Source organism: Phoca vitulina, unplaced genomic scaffold, assembly GCF_004348235.1.
Source record: "Phoca vitulina isolate PV1807 unplaced genomic scaffold, GSC_HSeal_1.0 scaffold41, whole genome shotgun sequence".
NCBI classification, from domain to species: Eukaryota; Metazoa; Chordata; class Mammalia; order Carnivora; family Phocidae; genus Phoca; species Phoca vitulina.
Genome location: NW_022589744.1, coordinates 3,547,229 through 3,566,151, shown reverse-complemented (window position 1 = coordinate 3,566,151; position 18,923 = coordinate 3,547,229). Strand labels below are relative to the sequence as shown.

Genomic DNA, 18,923 nt, shown 5'->3' with positions numbered 1-18,923 from the left:
AAAAAAAATTTTTGACCAATATTTAGGATATTTCATCAGAGAAGACTAAGTGCTCTTTGCTTAGAAGTCACTTGCTACCCAGAAAAGCATTCTAGATTTCCAACATTCATGACCTCTTAGCAATAGTGAGAGACACCCTCCCACAAATGAAAAGTTGAACCTGTTTCAGGTAAAGGAAGAGGGGACGCCTGGGTGGCTCAGTCGTTTAAACATCTGCCTTCGGCTCGGGTCATAATCCCAGGGTCCTGGGATAGAGTCCCGTGTCAGGCTCCCTGCTCAGTGGGGGGTCTGCTTCTTCCTCTCCCACTGCCCTTCCCCATGCTTGTGCTCTCTCCCTCTCAAATAAATAAATTAATTAATTTTAAAAAAAGATAAATGAAGAGAAAAAGCTCCAGGTGGTTAGCCTAGAGATTCAGTCCAGTCATTGCTGTGTGCCTGCCAACCAGTTGTGTTTAGTGTGTACCCACTCCCAGTCCAACTTTCAATTAAGATGAAGAGATTAATTTACAGCAAGTGTAGCACGCCATGAAAGGGCTGAGCAGGTGAGTGAGCCCATGATCTGTGTATGTGAGACTGTATTTGCTATCACATGGACAGAGGGATGGAGAAATTTATAATTGCCAGGATTCCTAGGATTGGGAACAATCTATTTTCCAGGTAGTTTTCATCAAACGTGGTATTATTTCAACTTCCTTCTTTTACTTTTCTAGGTGGTCCGGGATATTCTGCTGATTGGACATAGACAGGCTTTTGCATGGGTTGATGAGTGGTATGGTAAGTCAACTTCCCCAAAATAACTTCCAGAACAACTTCATAACCTGTTGATTTGGGCTTCAGTCCATCTGGCTTCAAATGCTACCTAAAAAGACAACAAAGGCAGGACTCTTGCCCCCTGAAGTAGAAATAGCACTGTCTGTGGAACATGATGGGGGAGAATGTAATGATAGAAGCTTTGTCTAAAATAACCATGATACAGCTGATCCTTGAGCAACATGGGTTTGAACTGTGTAAATCCACTTATATGCAGATTTTTTTCAGTAAGTATAGTACTATAAATGTGTTTTCCTTATGATTTTCTTTTTTTCCTCTTCCTTGTGATTTTCTTAATAATATTTTCTTTTCTCTAGCTTACTTCATTGTAAGAATGTAGAATTGATTACATAGAGTGTACAAAATATGTGTTAATCCATTGCTTATGTTATCAGTGAGGCTTCCGGTCAACAGTGGGCTATAAAATAGTTAAGTTTTGGGGGAGTCAGAAGTGATACATGGATTTTCAGTTCGGTGGGGGAGAGGGTGTGTGTTGGCGTCCCTAACGCTCTCATTGTTGAAGGGTCAGCCGTACTTTGTTCTTCACTAATAAGTTGGACCTCAGTATGTTTGATCCTGGCATACCTGATAACACAGGGCTCCAGAATTCTCTCTTGGATGGGTTTCAAGCCCATCCTAATTTATCCCAAACTTTGATTCAAGATCAAAACTGTCTGAAGCATCATATCAAGTCAAAGCAGTCCTTTGATTCAGAGAACACTTGAAACACCCCCTCACCAAAAACATGAGGATTCTGCAAGAATTCAAAGGCAGAGGCATATAGGTGCCCCTTCATCCTAACCGAGACTGTTGTGGCTCCTTCCTTCCTCCCTCCCTCCCTCCCTCCCTTCCTTCCTTCCTTCCTTCCTTCCTTCCCACCCTCCCTCCCTCCCTCCCTCCTTCCTTCCTTCCTTCCTTCCTTCCTTCCTTCCTTCCTTCCTTCCTTCCCTCTTTCTTTCTTTCTTTTTTTTTTTTTTCACGATTTGGGAGGAATAAAACAAGTTCTGCACATTTCCAATAAATGAAGATCAGGTTTGCTTCATCCCATGATGGATGGACCACCCTTTCCAGATCCTCAGGCACTGTTGCTTGGTCCACACAAATCTCTTACATTCCAGAATCAGTTGTCAGAGGCTAGTGTCCTTGACTATAAATAGAAACACACACATCCAGTTGGTGACTTGGGTTGGATCTGATCGTCTAATGAAATGCCCTCCTCCTTGGCCTCTCCCTAAGTCACATTGAATTTGTTCCGAGTGTAACCTAGATTGCATTTTGGTGCTTTTCTGTCATTGTTCCAGCAATCCCTCCTTCCCTCTTAGCAGCAGGTATCACATTTAAAGTGAAAAGCTACATTGGACTGAACGGGTAAAGACAATGATGTTGTTAGCTATTTCTGGGCCACACCTAAAAGACGTGGTTCTGGAGGGTTTTGTTTGTTTGTTTGTTTGTTTGTTTGGGGTTTTTGTTTTGTTTTGTTGCATTTTTCCCAGATCCGCATCTTCAAAGAGCACATGCATCTCCTTGGGTTTGTCCAAAGGCAGACCTCTGGAAGAGATTTCTTTTGAAAGATCGTCATTTCTTTCTTATACCGCCAGCCCCCCACAGCCCCCCAAGACGCTGCTCGCAGGCAGCAGGTACCCTGGCTTGCCACATTTTCATGACGTCTCCCATAGTTGTCTTTGTGAGGCAGGTAGGGGAGAGTCTGCTGTGATGACTTCCCCTGATGATGAAACAAATCTTTCTGGTTGGTTTTTGTTTGTTTGTTTTTCCCCAGGGGAGCTTTTCTCAGATTCTTAGAAAGGGAGCAGAGACCTTAAGAACTACTGGTCTCTCCCAACTTGGGCTCCTCTAAGCTCATGGTGTCCTTACCACCAACACTAAGGGAATATCAAAAGGATATTCAAAAATTAAATTGGCAAGTGAATGGGGACCTCAAGGGCCAAGAATCTGCCACTTTGAAGACCAAGAGACAGGGCACTTTAATAGATTTCTCTCTAGAGCCAGAATGCCATAGAGGACTTTCCAGAAAAGGCAGCATCAGAAAGGGTAGCTGGTTCCTGATTAAGAGGACAAAACACTGCAAGCCTGTTGATCAGAAAAGAGGGTTTGAGCAGAGGCAAGATATAGAAAAAAAGAAAAAAAAACGTGGATGGGCATCCAGTAAGTGAATAGCTCGGGTACAAAAAATGGAAGCCGACTCTTTTCTTTCACACCAGGGGCGAGGAAGAGACTTAAAGACTTTTAGTCCAAAAAAAAAAAAAAAATCCTCAGACTATTACAGGAGCCCAAAACTAGACTAATGCATCAGAGGAAAATAGAGGCCTCCAGTCCTGGAGAGCTCTCAGAGGAGAACTACCTATTTACTCAGGATGGCTTAGGTGGACACATTAACAACTCAAGGAGGCTATTGACAAAAAGCCTTTCTGTATCTGAGTGCAGAAAAATAGTGTGTGGTTTAGTGGATCTAGATCATGGGGGAGTGTGTGCTCCCCAGAGAAGGTCTCCACCCCCTATATACACAATCTTAGCTCCAACCAAAACAAGCAGCCTTTTCACTCAGCCAGAGGGTCTAAGAACCATGCCATCAATTTCATGTAAATCACTGGCACCCTTGCCCCCAGCTGAGCTGCTTGCCAGGAAAACAGTGGCTCCTTCCTTAGATGCAGACACTCAATCAAATGAATGGAAATAGCCCTGCCCACAGACTGCCTCTCAGCCCCCTATTGGAGGTAATGCAAGGGACTGTGGGCCTTTCAGGGAAATGGGTGTGTCACTGACCGCCTTCAGTTTTGGCTACCTGAAGTTGCTTATTTTTCTTTGGTCTCTATGGGCTTAGTGAGGCTCGCATTAGTAAACGTGGAAAAGGTCCAAAGTTAAAAAAACAAGCAAACAAACAAAAACCCTTTGCCTGTAGCTTTTAGCACTGGTGCAAAGTGAGGTCCCCCAGCCAGGAACATCAGTTCCCACTTGGGTACTTGTTAGAAATTCAAATTCTCAGGCTCCGCTTCAAACCTACTGAATCAGGTACTCTGGGGGTCTAGCCCAGCAATCTGTGTTTTAACAAGCCCTCCAGATGATTCTGGCTAAAGTTTAAGAACAACTTTAAATCAGATTAGATTGTAACGGGCAGTTTAATTAATTCAGTCCAAACAGATTAGAGAATGGTAGATGTCTTCTGGGCCAACTGGTAAGCTCTGGTGCCTTGTGAGAATTAGAAAGACATCCCTCTGGGCAGATTCAGGAGGTGCTCTTGGCTTAGGGCTGAATTTTAGTCGCATTGACCTCCGGGCCGTGTGTTTGTACGGTATACAACCTACATACACCGTAGGCGTTGGCACCCCTGGGTGTCTTTCTCCCTAATTAAGCTAACCACCTCCAGTGCTTAATTAAGAAGAAGGAAAAAAAAAAAAGGACATTGTAGATGGTGGTTGATCTTTTCTTACCCAAGAATTAATTTGTATCATTTCTGAGTCTGAGCATATGGCTGTCACATAACTAATTCCCTAAACAAATTTTATTCTGCTCATGTTCCTTGTAAAGTATAACCATGTCCATTGTTGGAGGAGTTGAGGTTTTTTTGTTTTGTTTTGTTTTTCCCCAAAGCCTTGATTGGTCTTTATCCATGAGCCTTGGGTCTCTCCTGCATGACTGGAACACTAATCAGAGAAGAAACAACACATGTCAGAAGATGGGGTGATAGGGGGGCAGATAAAAATAGGCAGCGCAGTTTCACAAAAGCATAGTTTTGCTTCACAAATCTGACAGTATTTTGAGAGAGGAACAAAGGCTTGCCGGAGAGAGGCTGTGATTGAGTGGAACCTCATGAACATCTTTGAAATCCAGACCCTTCCAAAAAAGTATAGGGGGTAGTTCTGGTGAGTATAGATGAAAGTCCCTCGTGAAAGTGGCTTAGAAATTATTCTCGAGTCCCTAGAGCAGGCCTAATAATGAAAGAAGCAAGCTCAAAGTGGAGAAAGAAGCCTACTTAAGGACTAGCATTAGCTGGTTGAGTTCACCAAGCCAGCATTGTCCAGTGGCTTTCGGGTTCCTGAAATATGAATTTCAGTGCCACGGCTCTTAAGGCAACATCTTGTGTGTGTGTGCTTAATGTTCATTTTTCTGGGGAGAGAACTCGTAGCTTCTCATCAGATTTTCAAAGGGATCTGTTACTCTCTCTACCTCCCCAAATTAAGATCTATGAAAAAAATCATTACTGTACATTGCAATTCTAGATCCTACTGGTCTGAATTACATAGAAAAGGTATTCACCAAGACTTGAGGATTGGCTACTTCCACTACAAAAACGTGGAGCAACCCCTAAGCTATTTCTAACAATCATGTATTGAATTTATAATCATTGTAAAGAGTTAAAAGAAAAAAAAAAAAAGACACTTCCCAAAGGATGACTTGCATTTTGTCAGAGCCACAGGAGTATCAGATCTCATTCACGGTCGCCGGAGCCTTCCCCCCTACCCCTAACCCAACTGCTTGTTCAAGACTTCCATTTTGACTTAGTATAAGGAAAAATTACTTCTGTTTAGGGTGAGGATCCTAGAAGAGGAGAGAAAATGTTTGTAGAAGGAAATAAACATGTGGCATTGGGCAGGTCACTGAGTGAAAGTATATAACTCTTTTATTGAAATTTTAGCTGCTGGGGCGCCTGGGTGGCTCAGTCGTTAAGCGTCTGCCTTCGGCTCGGGTCATGATCCCAGGGGTCCTGGGATCGAGCCCCGCATCGGGCTCCCTGCTCCGCGGGGAAGCCTGCTTCTCCCTCTCCCACTCCCCCTGCTTGTGTTCCCTCTCTCGCTGTGTCTGTCTCTGTCAAATAAATAAAATCTTTTAAAAAATATTTAAAAATAAATAAATAAAATAAAATTTTAGCTGCTGCAGCTATGTAATACAGTGAAGGAAAATGCTTGCAGACATTGTGTTCCATGCCATCTGTAGTTTCTCTGTAAGTCCTACTGACTTCTATCCTTTGAAATGTATGATCTTGCCTCCACAAACTGTGAGATCAACCTGCCTTCTTTAAAAAATGAAGTGATTGAAAGAAAATTGCCACCAGAGACAAAGTTGAAAGACTAGGACAACATCTTTGTAACTTAAGTAGCTAACAGAGAATGAATATGTATAATGTATAATTAGGTCCTATAAATAAAAAATTCAGCAACTCAGTAGAAAAAAAGGTAAAGAACATGAGTAGGTAAACCATCGAAAAACCACAAATGGCCAGTAACCTTGGTCCTAATCACAAGAAATATAATGAAAATGAAAATGATATGACATTTGTTCATCTGATAACAAAAAATTTAAGATAGTGATAACATCCAGTTTTGGATAAGGTAGGAGAACAAATAAACAGTCTCTATAAAAAGGATAAATACAAATAGCCTATGATCCAGCAATTCCACTTACAGAAATTTAATCTTAAGAAATGTACATGTGCTCATGAATGTCGGTACAAAGCTATTCAGGGCAGTATTACTTATAAAAGCTGGAAATTAGTCTCAGTATAAATGTTTATTAACAGGAATATGATCAAATAAATTATGATACACCCAGACTGTGAATATTGTTTGCAACAGTTAAAAAGAATAAGGTAGGGGCGCCTGGGTGGCACAGTCGTTAAGCGTCTGCCTTCGGCTCAGGTCGTGATCCCAGGGTCCTGGGATCGAGCCCCGCATCGGGCTCCCTGCTCGGCGGGAAGCCTGCTTCTCCCTCTGCCGCTCCCCCTGCTTGTGTTCCCTCTCTCGCTGTGTCTGTCTCTTCAAATAAATAAATAAAAATCTTTAAAAAAAAAAAAAAAAAAAAAAAAAAAGAATAAGGTAGTTCTAGGGGCACCCAGCTGGCTCAGTCAGAAGAGCATGCAGCTCCTGATCTAAGGGTCATGAGTTTGAACCCCACATTGGGTGTAGAGATTACTTAAAAATATATTTAAAAACTATATTAAAAATATATTTAAAAAATAAAAAAGACAATATGTATAGTAAAAATGGGATAGTATACCGTAGTACGATTCCATAAATTTAAAAATAAATGAGACTATATGTGTGTGCAGTAATATACATGTAAATTCATAGGAAAAACATCTGGCAACCTGTACCTCAAACTCTTAACAGTGGTTACATCCAGAAAGAATAGGATTAGTGGGAGAGGTTAAAAGGAATTAAACTCTTTTCTCAATAAAAATCAGTACTATTTGAATTATTTCTCTGGAACATAATTCATGCATTAATTGAGTGATTCAATAAATAAGCACTGAAACCCTTATTTTATTTAAAAAAAAAAAAAAAGGCAGAAAATGGTTGAAGCTGACCAAGCCTCATAGAGCGGAGGTATATTTTGTTCTTAAATGAAAGCTTTTAGGGACGCCTGGGGTGGCTCAGTCGGTTAAGCATCTGCCTTTGGCTTTAGGTCATGATCCCAGGGTCCTGGATCGAGTTCCGCATCGAGCTCCTTGCTCAGAGGGAAGCCTGCTTCTCCCTCTCCCTCAGCTCCTTCCCCTGCTTGTGTTCTCTCTGTCAAATAGATAGATATCTAGATATCTAGATAGATGATAGATAGATATCTAGATAGATAGATAGATAGACAGATAGATAGATAGATAGAAAGCTTTTAGTTCACAGTTGAGGATATCAAAGCAGATTCCTCAACAAATCCCCCAGGGCTTCTTGGACAAGGCTGGACTGGAAGTAGAGGTGGTGGTGCCCGTCTCAGCCCAGTCACCCGGCAGAGGAGGCTCTACTCAGGCCATGTGACCTCCACTTGGCTGGAGCAGATCAGCTCTCCCCTCATCTGAAGGAAGGTAGGAAAGAGAAGGAAAGAAATGGGCTCACAAGAGGGCAAAGAAGCGAAATCTTGTGCCACTGAAGGGTAATGAGGAGGGGATTCATGCCCCCAGCATACTTCCCAGTGCTCATCGTGTCACTTATAGATATAAACAGAGAGAGAGAGAGCCTCCAACAGCCTGGTGTCAAAGATACTATGATGTATGTTTCTTAAGAGCAGAAATATCGTACTAGTTACAGTGTTCTCTTAAATCAGGGAATTAGCCCTGTGTTGCTTGCTTAGAAGTTTTTATCTGAGAAACCTTCTTTCCGAAAAGTAAATTATGACCTTTCAAATCTATATACTAAGGGGTGATTATTTATTAGTTTCTTTGCAAAATAATGGATGTAAGTTTCCTTGAAGAGTTTCGTTGATACACATATGTAGTTGTTTGCTGGAAACCGAGAGGTCTGAACCTAAACTGTTAGAAGTCACTCTCTGGTCATTGAAAATCAATCCATAATGAAGATGAACCATCTCTGAAAGTATAATCTGTCATTGGGCAATGCAATTGAATTTACTAAAAAATTGATTCCTATATAGTTTTGGGGTAATATACTTTGCAGAAGCAAGACATAATGCATTTTACCTGAAAACCTAAACAGGAATATATTCACTTGATTAGGCTTTCCATGAATTACTAAGGAATATTGGAAATATTTACATCATTTCCATAAGTATGCATGATACGTGGGGAGAACTCAGGATTCAGAACAACGTAATTTCCTTCCTCAGTAGGGACCCAATTATCACCATCTTTTAGAGAACCACCTTACTAGAAACGTTCATTCTTCTGTAGTCTAATTGGGAGATTTTTTTCTTTTAGATGCAATTTCCTGAAACTTTGTTTCATAACTCTTCCATTTTAACAACAACAACAACAAAAAGGATCATGTATGTGGAATGAGCCGAAATTCTAGAAAACTATATTTTCTCCTTACCAATTCCAAACTGATGGTATTTGACCCCAAGTAATCAATTTTAAATAAGGTTCTTTTTTTCATTCTTACACAAGTACAGCATATTTGATGTAGAAAATACAAACAAAAGGAAGAAAATGAAAATTATCTATAATTCCATCTCCTGGAAACAGTCACTGTTAACATTTTAAAATGTATCCTTTTAGTCTTTTTAAAATGTATATAATGCTTTTCCAACAGAGATGATTTCATAGAATGTGTACAGTTGTTTTACCTCCTATTTTTAACAATATGCAAAGGACATTTCTCTATAGTGTTAAATACTCTTCTACATCATTTTTTAATGGTTTCGTAGTATGGTCTGTCCCCTGGGTTCTTTCCCATTTTTCACTATTATGAACAAGGCAGTAATGACTATCTTTGTTGTTAAACCCTTCTTCACAACTACAAAATTGAGACATCTTTGAAAGCACACAGTCACACCGTTTAAGCCCCTCTCTTAACACTGAGCTAATTAAAGATAAAGAACAATTTCTGTCGGGATTCACTAGAACAAAGAAACTAAAATGCCTTTGTTTTCGTTTTCCAAATTACTGTCTTGTGGGGGGTGGGGGGTAATGGAGGGGGAGAAAGTGTCTAATGAACATATGTATAGAGAAATTTCTCTAAATCTTAAACTTCTGGCTTAAAAATGACCTCAGTATTCATTCCAGGTGTATTTGTGTTTAGGAAATTTTGATAACCAGCCTTTGGAATTAAAGTGATTGCACTGAATGAATATGCTCTTATTGTTAACTAAGATACATTTGTTCTCATTACAAAGCAGCATGTGTTTGTTGCTTTCCAATTCCCTCGATGAAAAGCATGCTCTTTGCTTGGCTAGACTGCTGCTTAGCATCCTTTATACTTACATTGCTTATGGACAACATTTGTGATCTAAGGTTTTGGGGTGTGGGGGCGGGGCGATCATCAGCTAAATAAAATAGCCCAGGTCTGGATTTAGAGCCGCCCTCCCTCTTGGCCCCAGACCGCACTGAACTGAATCATAAAGTTCTGGCACGTGTGCCCTGTGGAAATGAAGAGAATCTCACATGACATACATGGATTGATATAAAAAGACCACCAAACCACATGATGCAGGAAGTACTTAAGGAAAAATTTCCAGCGTGAATACCCGCTCTGAATCCCCACCAAGCTAATTCGCGATCAGGGTGGTCGAATAACCAATTATTCAAGCATACGTTCCTTGTAGAGAGGCATGAAGTTCAATTCCGCCATGACCGCACCAGAGGGATGCCAGTCTGGGAAAATTGCTGATAGAATGTTGTCAAGTAACCAAAGAGCGGGTAGGGAATGGAGGATAAAACAGCAGATGCAGTTCAAGTGAGTGTAATTGTTATTTGTGTGCATTTCATATACTGAAGACGGATGGGTTCTTTGCTTAACGCAGTTTTTCATCAGTTGGATTTAGACAGGGTTTCTCAACCTTGGCACCATTGACATTTTGGACCCGATACTTCCCTGTTAAGAATGGGCAGTGGTAGGTTATTCCAAGGCCTCACAGGCCCCTACTGTCACAAAATTGTCCCCCGTTGGGAACCACTGGATGAAGAGATCGTTATCCTGAAATGCTGAAAAACTACAGACTCAGGCCCAAAATCATAATGTCATGTGCCATTTTATTTATAGATCAGTGTGGGTGAAAGTAGCGCCAGCCATCTCCAAGCTGTTAGACTAGACTTGAAGTTCGATACAGACCCGCACTCTCTGACACTATGAATCCTGTGCAGAAATACAGCTCCGTGTGAGCATTGCAACCAAATGCCCCTGGTCCCGGTAAACATCATGTGTCTGCCTTCGGTCATGTCTCCTTGTACTAGCAATGAAAGTGCCCTTTCTCTTGTCGAATGCATTGGTTTAAGGAAATCTCCAAATCTATTTTGAAAGGTATCTGCCAGGTAAGTATTAAAGCAAACAAACCTGACCCTGTCCCCATCGGGATCTTCTAAGAATGCTTTAGGAGATCTCACGCTATGGCACTGCCCACGTGCTAATACTCTCCACCCATCTAGCTCACTTTACAAGATTCACCCCTAAATAATTTCCACTCTTCTCTGTTCTAAGACTGTTTCGACTTAACTTCCTTGCACTCACTCCCCCTTTGGCTGGTTTAGCTAACTTTATGACGTACTCTTCATAAAGTTAGTGAATTCCCTGCTTTTTTAAACCTCTCTTTGGCTTCTGCTACCGTCTTTCCCTAAAGTCTCCCCGTTGAAAGTTTGCATTTAATAACAGTAGTTGCCAACGTCTTGACCTTTTTGCAGATATGACAATGGATGATGTTCGGGAATACGAGAAAAACATGCATGAACAAACCAACATAAAAGTTTGCAATCAGCATTCCTCCACTGTGGATGACATAGAGAGCCATGCCCAAACAAGTGTATGTAGAATTTTTAAAACATGTTGCCCACCCTTTACCAAACGTACACTTAAACTGATCTTTGAAAATACTGCAGAGGTTCAGTTCTCAACATTCCACACAAAAACATGTCGTCACCCAGAGGCTATTGGTGAAGAACCTGAGCTGGGTCTAAACTGGACAGTGTCACCTCTTGCTTCTAGATTTTTCGATTCTTAAAAAATCCGCTTGATTTGGGGGTTATTTTTCCGCTCATAAAACCCAAGAACGTGGAGAGTGGAAACATTTGTGGCTGGTGAATGGCCTGCACCGTGAAAGAGAGGAGACAAAGCAGGTGTCATCTGAAAACTAGAATATCGTGACGGTAACTTTTAAAAATATAGTTAATGCTCAAGTTATTCATTCAAGGGACAGCTTGTGGCTCATCTGGTGTTTTAGATTTCTTTACATTTGCTTTGAAATGCTTTCTGTGGCTCCTTATAGCTGTTCTAGCCAATCCTTTCCTTTTTGCTTCGGTTAATCTCAAGATGGGGCTGCAGTCTGCACACACTGGCTGAGAAGTGAAGGTGCGGTGAGCTGGGCATGTGTGGGGCCACGTAGCCCATCCAGCCTGGGACTCAAGATGAGACTCAGAGAGCCACGGATTATTTAATGGCACACTGGAAATTGAGAGCTGACTGTATGGTACATGCCAGCATTTTAAATATTTTAAATATCAATCATTCATGCTAATGAAGAGGAGCTAAGATAACAGAGAAAATGTCATCAAGTCATTTGTATGTATCTTTGGCCAGCACTGTGATCTCTTTGGGTATCAGCTTGAGCCCGCGTGTCTGCTAGCCCACACCCCAGAACAGTACCTATTAGATTTTTAGGGAGTTGATAATGTAGGTAAAGACAATTGAGCAACGGCTATGGTTGTAAATGGGTGCTTTAGAATTGTGACGATCTTTTTGGTTGCACTTTGGAAGTTTTGGGTTCAGTTTTTAGAGCACGTATTTGGAGGGTGCCCTGCAAGGCTCAAGTGCATGTGGCTTACCCTTGAGGCTCAGGTGGCCCTGACGTTTCCTCCCCATGTTGCATGCAGTGATTGGATTTGCGGAAGGCTCTGGGGTCAGCTTACCTGGGATGTTCCTCTCTGTGCACAGGCCCTTGCCAATAGGACTTCCCTTCTCCCTCTGTCCCTGTTCTAACGTTAGAAATACTCGTTAAGGAAACTGTCCTTGGAAGTCCATCATTTTAAATTCCCTTTTCTTTTTGGAATGACTCTAGTTCTCCGTCAGCCGCCCTCTGAAAGCTGCTTGCTTAGAAGTGTGATCAGACAAAGGAAGCCAGAGGAAAGGGGGAGATGCCGCATTCCAAAGGATTCTAAGTGCCTGGCTTTTCTCATTCTAAGCTCTTATGGTTTTTAGCTTCAGGCTCTTTGTTTGGTCTTTCTGTCGTACTGCCTTTATTACCATTAGAAAGTCAGTTTACTATGGAGAAAGTGGTACCTAGAATGGTTCTCCCATGGGAAAGCCCCATGCATTCTCTGGCTGCAATTCACTGTCGTTCCCAGGACTTCAGTGTAAGAGATGCCTATCTCCTCAGAAGTTACACAGAGTGGTTATTTTGAGTGCTTACGACATTTCCCTTATTCTTTGGAATTCCATCAAATTGGAGATCATTTATTTTTCCATTGTCTTTCTTCGCTATCGTCATGAAAAACAGTTGAAATCAAGAGGTTGCTGTCCATCACAAATAACAAACTGCATGGGTGCTCAGTAAAATTTAAATCCTCAGCCTGAGTAGGGACACATTGGGTTGAAATGATGCAAAATTAACATCCATGAACATGGCAATGAGAAAGTTAAGTCTCCTTTCCCATTGAGCAGTTTCCATTCCTTCAAGGAAGGGAACTTCTAAGAGACTCGGGGAATGTAAAATCGAAATTCTGTATTTTGGATGGTTTCTGCCCCCTGCTGGATATGTGGAGTAGAGCATTATACTCTACCACTTGTGTAGAAAGTCTAATTTTTCAAAGATGTTTGTTTATTATAGCAGAAACATACCCCATTCACTGAAATTTTTCTGAGAGTCTCAATTTTACTTTGAAGTGCATATTTCTTTTTTAAAAACTTAATCTCATTTCTTAGCTTGTTTAATAGTCTTAGTATTTTTTAAAGTGGCAAATTTATAGGTACAATTTTTCTTGTTATATTCTAAGTTGTATATGATATCAAAACAATCATATTTTATTTCCTTTGTAAGAAAAAATTTTCCTTTCATAATATTTTAACAATTGCTCCAGGAAATCCTCTTAAGGATTTTGGTTTTTTGAAAAATATTTCTGACAGATGAACATAGGGGAAGGGAAGGAAAAATAAAATAAGATAAAAACAGAGAAGGAGGCAAACCATAAGAGACTCTTAACTATAGGGAACAAACCAAGGGTCGCTGGAGGGAAGATGGGGGTGGAGGGCTGGGGGAGATGGAGTCATTGGGTGATGGGCATTAAGGAGGGCACTTGATGTAATGAACACTGGGTGTTATATGCAACTGATGAATCACTAAATTCTACCCCTGAAACTAATAACACATTATATGTTAACTAAATTGAATTTAAATAAAAAATTTAAAAAAAAAGAAAAATATTTCTGGCTTGCTCATGTTATATGACCTTATATATACTACATATACATATAATATATATCTTAATGATTAATACCATGTTATGAATATTCATTCCATAGTTAATATTTCCAAAGTGGATATATTGTTTCATGTTAGCTTATGCAATATCATCTAATGAAGCTTCCACCACTAGGTTCATGGGAGAGGACAAGAATGAAAAATGGGTCTGTGGGAAGCTAAAATTCATGTAGAAAATCCATGGGCAGCAGATTTCCCCTTTTACTCAAGGACAAGCCCTTAGGCTTTCACTCAGTGCTTTTTCCAATAAGCCCAGTTACCTGTTTTCTCTGTTACCAGTAAATAAAAAAGACAAAGGATACCAGGGCTAGCCAGAGAGTAATTAATAAGAACCATAACAATAGTAATGACAGTATAGTAATAGAGTTTCTGAGAAAGAGAGAAGAGATCTCAAACTACAAAAAAACAAATAAGCCCTGATAGAGAAGTCATTACAGTGTTAATATATTTTCAATATATTATGTCTAAATGGTAGCCAGTGTATATAATACGTTCAATATATTGGTGGGGGCCTCGCTGGTTCAGTCGAAAGAGTGTGAGACTCTTGATCTCGGGGTCATGAATTCAAGCCCCACATTGGGTGTAGACATTACTTAAAAATAAAATCTTTTTTAAAAATAAATTAAGAAGTTAGGGAGAGATTTACATTTAAAATATATATATATATATTTTTTTTTTACTTTCTCACTTAATAAAAACATTTTAGGTATTTAGAAAATCTACATCACCTGACAATTCCTCTTAATGAGGCATCACTGAATTTGTTTCCTGAATGCCAAATAATGCTTTTTTTTTTTTATGTTTCCTTGAAAAAATGGTTTTATTTTTCTTGGCTTTGGGATAATTAGCAGGGTTTGTGGTTGTTGTCATTATCTTCTTTGTTTTTTAAGCTGAATTAATTAAAACAGTATTTAAACAATCTCAGGATGGGTACACAGTCAGGAAACCAGTAACCCCCAGAATGCAAAAAGTATATTTATTGAATAAGAAGAAATTCTGATGATTTGCCTATTTCTCCTATAAAGGTGTACTTGTAATTGCATGCCCTAAAATAGGTAATAGTATGTATCATTTCTGGGCCATCGATTGCTTGAACTAGACTTCCTTTATAGAAAAGATGACTAGGTCTAGTAATAGCTCCATATATCACACCATGCCAACAGCTCACACACATACACACACACACACACACACACACACACACGCATACACACATACACCCAGATACTTCCCTGGTCTGGTTCTGTACTCTCCTGACCCGTCCTTATTCGGAATACTTACACTACTCCCTGAAGAGTGCTTTGGAAAATCTTGGATGGATATTCATAAAGGAATATTTTTTTTCAGAGGTTTACGCCTTAGTAAAAAAAAAAAAATTCAGGGTTTAGCATTTCAGTGATAATTTGGGTTTATAGTCTGGACAGGCCTCTTTATGCTAGGATTCCTGTAGTTCCCTTATAATCAGGCATGGAGGTAAATCCATTTGCATCTCTCCTAAATAACTGGTCATTTTTCTTTCTATTTTTTTTTTTCTTTGAAGACATGACAATGGATGAAGTCCGAGAATTTGAACGAGCCACTCAGGAAGCCACCAACAGGAAAATTGGCGTTTTCCCACCTGCAATTTCTATCTCGAGTATTCCCCTGCTGCCTTCCTCAGTCCGCAGCGCCCCTTCTAGTGCTCCATCCACACCTCTCTCCACCGACGCCCCAGAATTTCTGTCTGTGCCCAAAGATCGACCCCGGAAGAAGTCAGCCCCAGAAACTCTCACGCTTCCAGACCCTGAGAAAAGAGCCACCCTGAATTTACCTGGCATACACTCTTCAGATAAGCCATGTCGGCCCAAATTAGAGTAACTTCCTATGAATATTTCATGGGGTTTTATATTTTCATTTGGGTTTTTTTTTTTTTTAAAGAATCTTCTAATATAGAAAAAGACTGCTTTGTCCCTCAAACATGTTCCTTCGATCTCTGAGTGTGCATGTGGTTAAGTACCTTCCCATATAATAGGATTCCCTAAGTATGCCACACAGCATCCTGCTAGATGTAAATTGTAAGACTTGCAAAGGACAAAGGAATCCTCGGTAGCCACAGCTGGAAGCCAGGGAGGAAGCCTTGTTGTTGAGCGTTTGATGAGGTCGGTGTGGACTTCAAGAGTAAATAAATGAAAACATTGTGCCCCTGCATTAGAAGGTGTGGTAAAATAGCGAAGTCAATCTCCTCTCATCAAACCTGAAATTCTCAAAAATACTCTCAGGCGTAACATACGTAATTGTTAAATTTCAAACTGTTCATCACCGATACTTGAATACTAGTAGTTAACTGAGATTCCTATTTTGGTTAGTCTGACTCAGGATTTGGGGCCTAATTAACTCTTTAAATTTTTTGAAAATTTTAATTATCAACCTATGGTGGCTCCAAGTGCAATTAACAATAACCTATTTATACCTTTCACAGAATTTAATAAAGACTCCACTTGTTTCTGTCTTTTAATAACTTTCCCCTTTGTGCCCTTGTGGCCTCAGAAATCTTTCAGAATTGCACGGATGAATGTGACCATGACTGACTGATTTGGGGATGGTTTGGTTTAGAAACCAAGAGGCCCAGGTGAGGCAAACATCATTTTTCTCTACAGGTACCAACAAACCTTGAATTGTTAACTTCCATCATCCATTAAGAGTCTCAGTATTTGCAATTAATCGAGTAGAATTCGTTGACTATTTGCCCATTCAAAGAAGTTCAAGGGTAGACTAAGCTCATAGGACTTTTAACACTGTCAGAATGTCTGGTTCGGGCACCCTGAAAAAGAGAACTGTCTCCCATCCCCCTCCTGCTTTTACTTGTAATAACATCCAGATTTCCCTGGAACAGATTGCCCATCACCGGACCTTAAAAAAGACTGTCATTCTCTTGCCCTTACTTGAAACCCAAATATTGGGAATGTCGCAGAAGTGGAGTAAAGACTGTCGAGTGGGAAGAGAGAATGAGCAAAATTGCTGACTCCTATTGGTAGAGTAAGAAGGAAGAGCAGGAAAAGATGCCCCTCTGTCTAGCTTTCTTTCCTGCAAGCGGTGGTAATGCAAGATTAGAATCCAGGTTGACGGGAAGCAAGATCATTCAACCCAAGTGGCAGAAAACGAACTCTCCTTTGATCTAAAGAGAAAACTGCCACCATCGCGCCTCACTGCCTTGGAACGCAGAAGGAAGGGCAAGCAGAATCTAGCATTTACTTTTTGTCCTCCAAGAGAGGAAGACAACAAGGTAGTTGGGCAACTCCGAGGCCCCAGCTAGCCTTCCTGACCGTAACCTCCAACCTCAGGAAAGGGACCTTCCCAAAACACAGATTCCAAAGGAAACAACATAAACCAAGGAGTATGTCCTCCTTCCCACACAGCCTCTCAGCCAGTGGACCCTGCCTGCTTCTCTCTCTCAGTGCTCAGCACATGCTACGTAGCGTCTTTCAAATTGATAAACTCTCCCGTGGTGCAGGCGCTGGTCCCACGAACCCAGCACCGAGTATTCTCAGTCATACGTCAGACTGTCAAGATCATTTCTTTATCTACAGGTTGACATTTCGCTTAATAAATAAACCCAGAACTCAAAGGAAACCAGTTGCAAGTAGTTTAGGTGGACAGTGCATCTCTTCCCTAAGAACGACAGCATTGTAGTAAGAGATCCTTGCATGGTAATCGTAGCATGATTTCTGCTTGTGGGAAATCTTCATCTTCTCAGACCCCTTGGACTTCTCAGTGGTCCCCTCCCCACACAGTAGTACTTAAAGAGAATGTTGGCCTTAGAACACAAAATTCTACTTTCAGGAGACACTGACGTAGTATGCGTATTTGCTTACCGTTTGCCAGTTGAAATCAGGATGGGGTGGGATCATTATTTTTGCATAGAACAGATTTATTTTGTGCAGGTCGTAAGCACATCTGGCACCTAGTTTTCCCATTAACACCATTGCCGTTTTTCTTTTTGTAAAGTAGCTTCTGCTATTGAGGTCAACGATGCTGTATGCTTTAGAAAGCTAATTTCTGATTTCCTTCTGTGAGTTTTCTTTCTCTTGTAGCCAGTTCAGTACCACAGACATCAATTTCAAAGCTGCAGATGATAGCGTGATTCTTAGCCAACATATGCGTGTGCTCTTAAAGTATGTTCAGTTTTTCCTGTCCACATGTGGTTGTGTGCATTTAAATGGGGTGGGGGGTGCAGATACTCTCTTAGCTGCTTTGAATATTTAATCCAGTCATCACACGGCATAAATGACTTCAATATTTTATCTCTCTTGATTTTCAAGTGTCATTTCATATTCTCCATACATGAGTTTGTTTATTGTGGGATACAAGCCTGTGATGAATGTGTATATAGAACATTAATAATTCCTATAAGGATGGAAATTAAATGGTTGCATGATGGAAACTTAGAAGAAGAAAAACAGAGACTTGAATTCATTAAGCATGTTTGGGGAAAAATAGAATCTTTAACTCAGTGCCTCTGTCTGCAATGTGGAAATCTCCAACTTTGTTCACCAAAATTGTATTATACCTGTGTGTATATATATGTGTGTGTGTGTGTGTGCGTGTGTGCGTGCGTGTGTGTGTGTATATATATATGTATGGCATAGTGAATCAGACACCACCAGTTTTAAGTCTCTGGTAGCCAAATTAAAATAAATAATCCATAGACTAACACATAATGTTCACCCCATCTTCATCTCTGGTGTTAGTGGAGACCATCAAAGTGACCATAAATGTCATTACTTTGGATGGATTTCAAATTCCGAAATGCCCCCATGTTTTTCGTTGACTGTAATACAGCATCGTTGCTTGGCTGTGCTTTGCCAGGATAAGAAGGTCTCAGTGATTTTACTGCATAAACTTTATCTGAGGTGAGCTCTGGAGACCATTTCATTTTCCTACTATTGGGCTGAAATAAAACAAAGCAAAGGAAAAGCATAACAAAGAAGTCTGTGACATTTTTTTCAGTTACCACCATGATAACCAAAACAATAGGAGTTCATTGGTGAACTCATTTATAAACCTTCTGCTTTGGGTTTGCATCTGTATGTGGGAGGGAAATGGTTTTAATTTGGGAGTATTTATTAGGCGTGTTTTGGATTGTGAAAATAAATCTCTAAGGAGCGCAGTTGTAGGTGTATAATGAACACAGACACGTAAAAAACACGAGACCTCCAAAAGAAATATGTGGTTTTCTTTCAAGATACTGTAATAAACAGTGGCCTAAGAGA

At 40.4% G+C, this 18,923-nt stretch overlaps 1 protein-coding gene across 3 annotated transcripts in view; it reads left to right on the top strand.

Annotated features, from left to right (window-relative positions):
* PITPNC1 (phosphatidylinositol transfer protein cytoplasmic 1) overlaps window positions 1–18,630 on the top strand; it is a 242,912-nt gene extending 224,282 nt beyond the window's left edge. The window contains exons 8-10 of one of the 3 annotated variants that reach the window (XM_032429621.1): window positions 711–774; window positions 10,886–11,004; window positions 15,215–15,490. In XM_032429621.1, the coding sequence (XP_032285512.1) occupies window positions 711–774; window positions 10,886–11,004; window positions 15,215–15,220 (189 nt within the window). In that variant the 3' untranslated portion in view covers window positions 15,221–15,490. Of the gene's footprint in view, window positions 1–710; window positions 775–10,885; window positions 13,160–15,214 lie in introns of those variants that run through there. The other 2 variants (XM_032429620.1, XM_032429618.1) reach the window with 2 other exon arrangements.
* The last annotated feature ends 293 nt before the right edge of the window (window positions 18,631–18,923 follow it).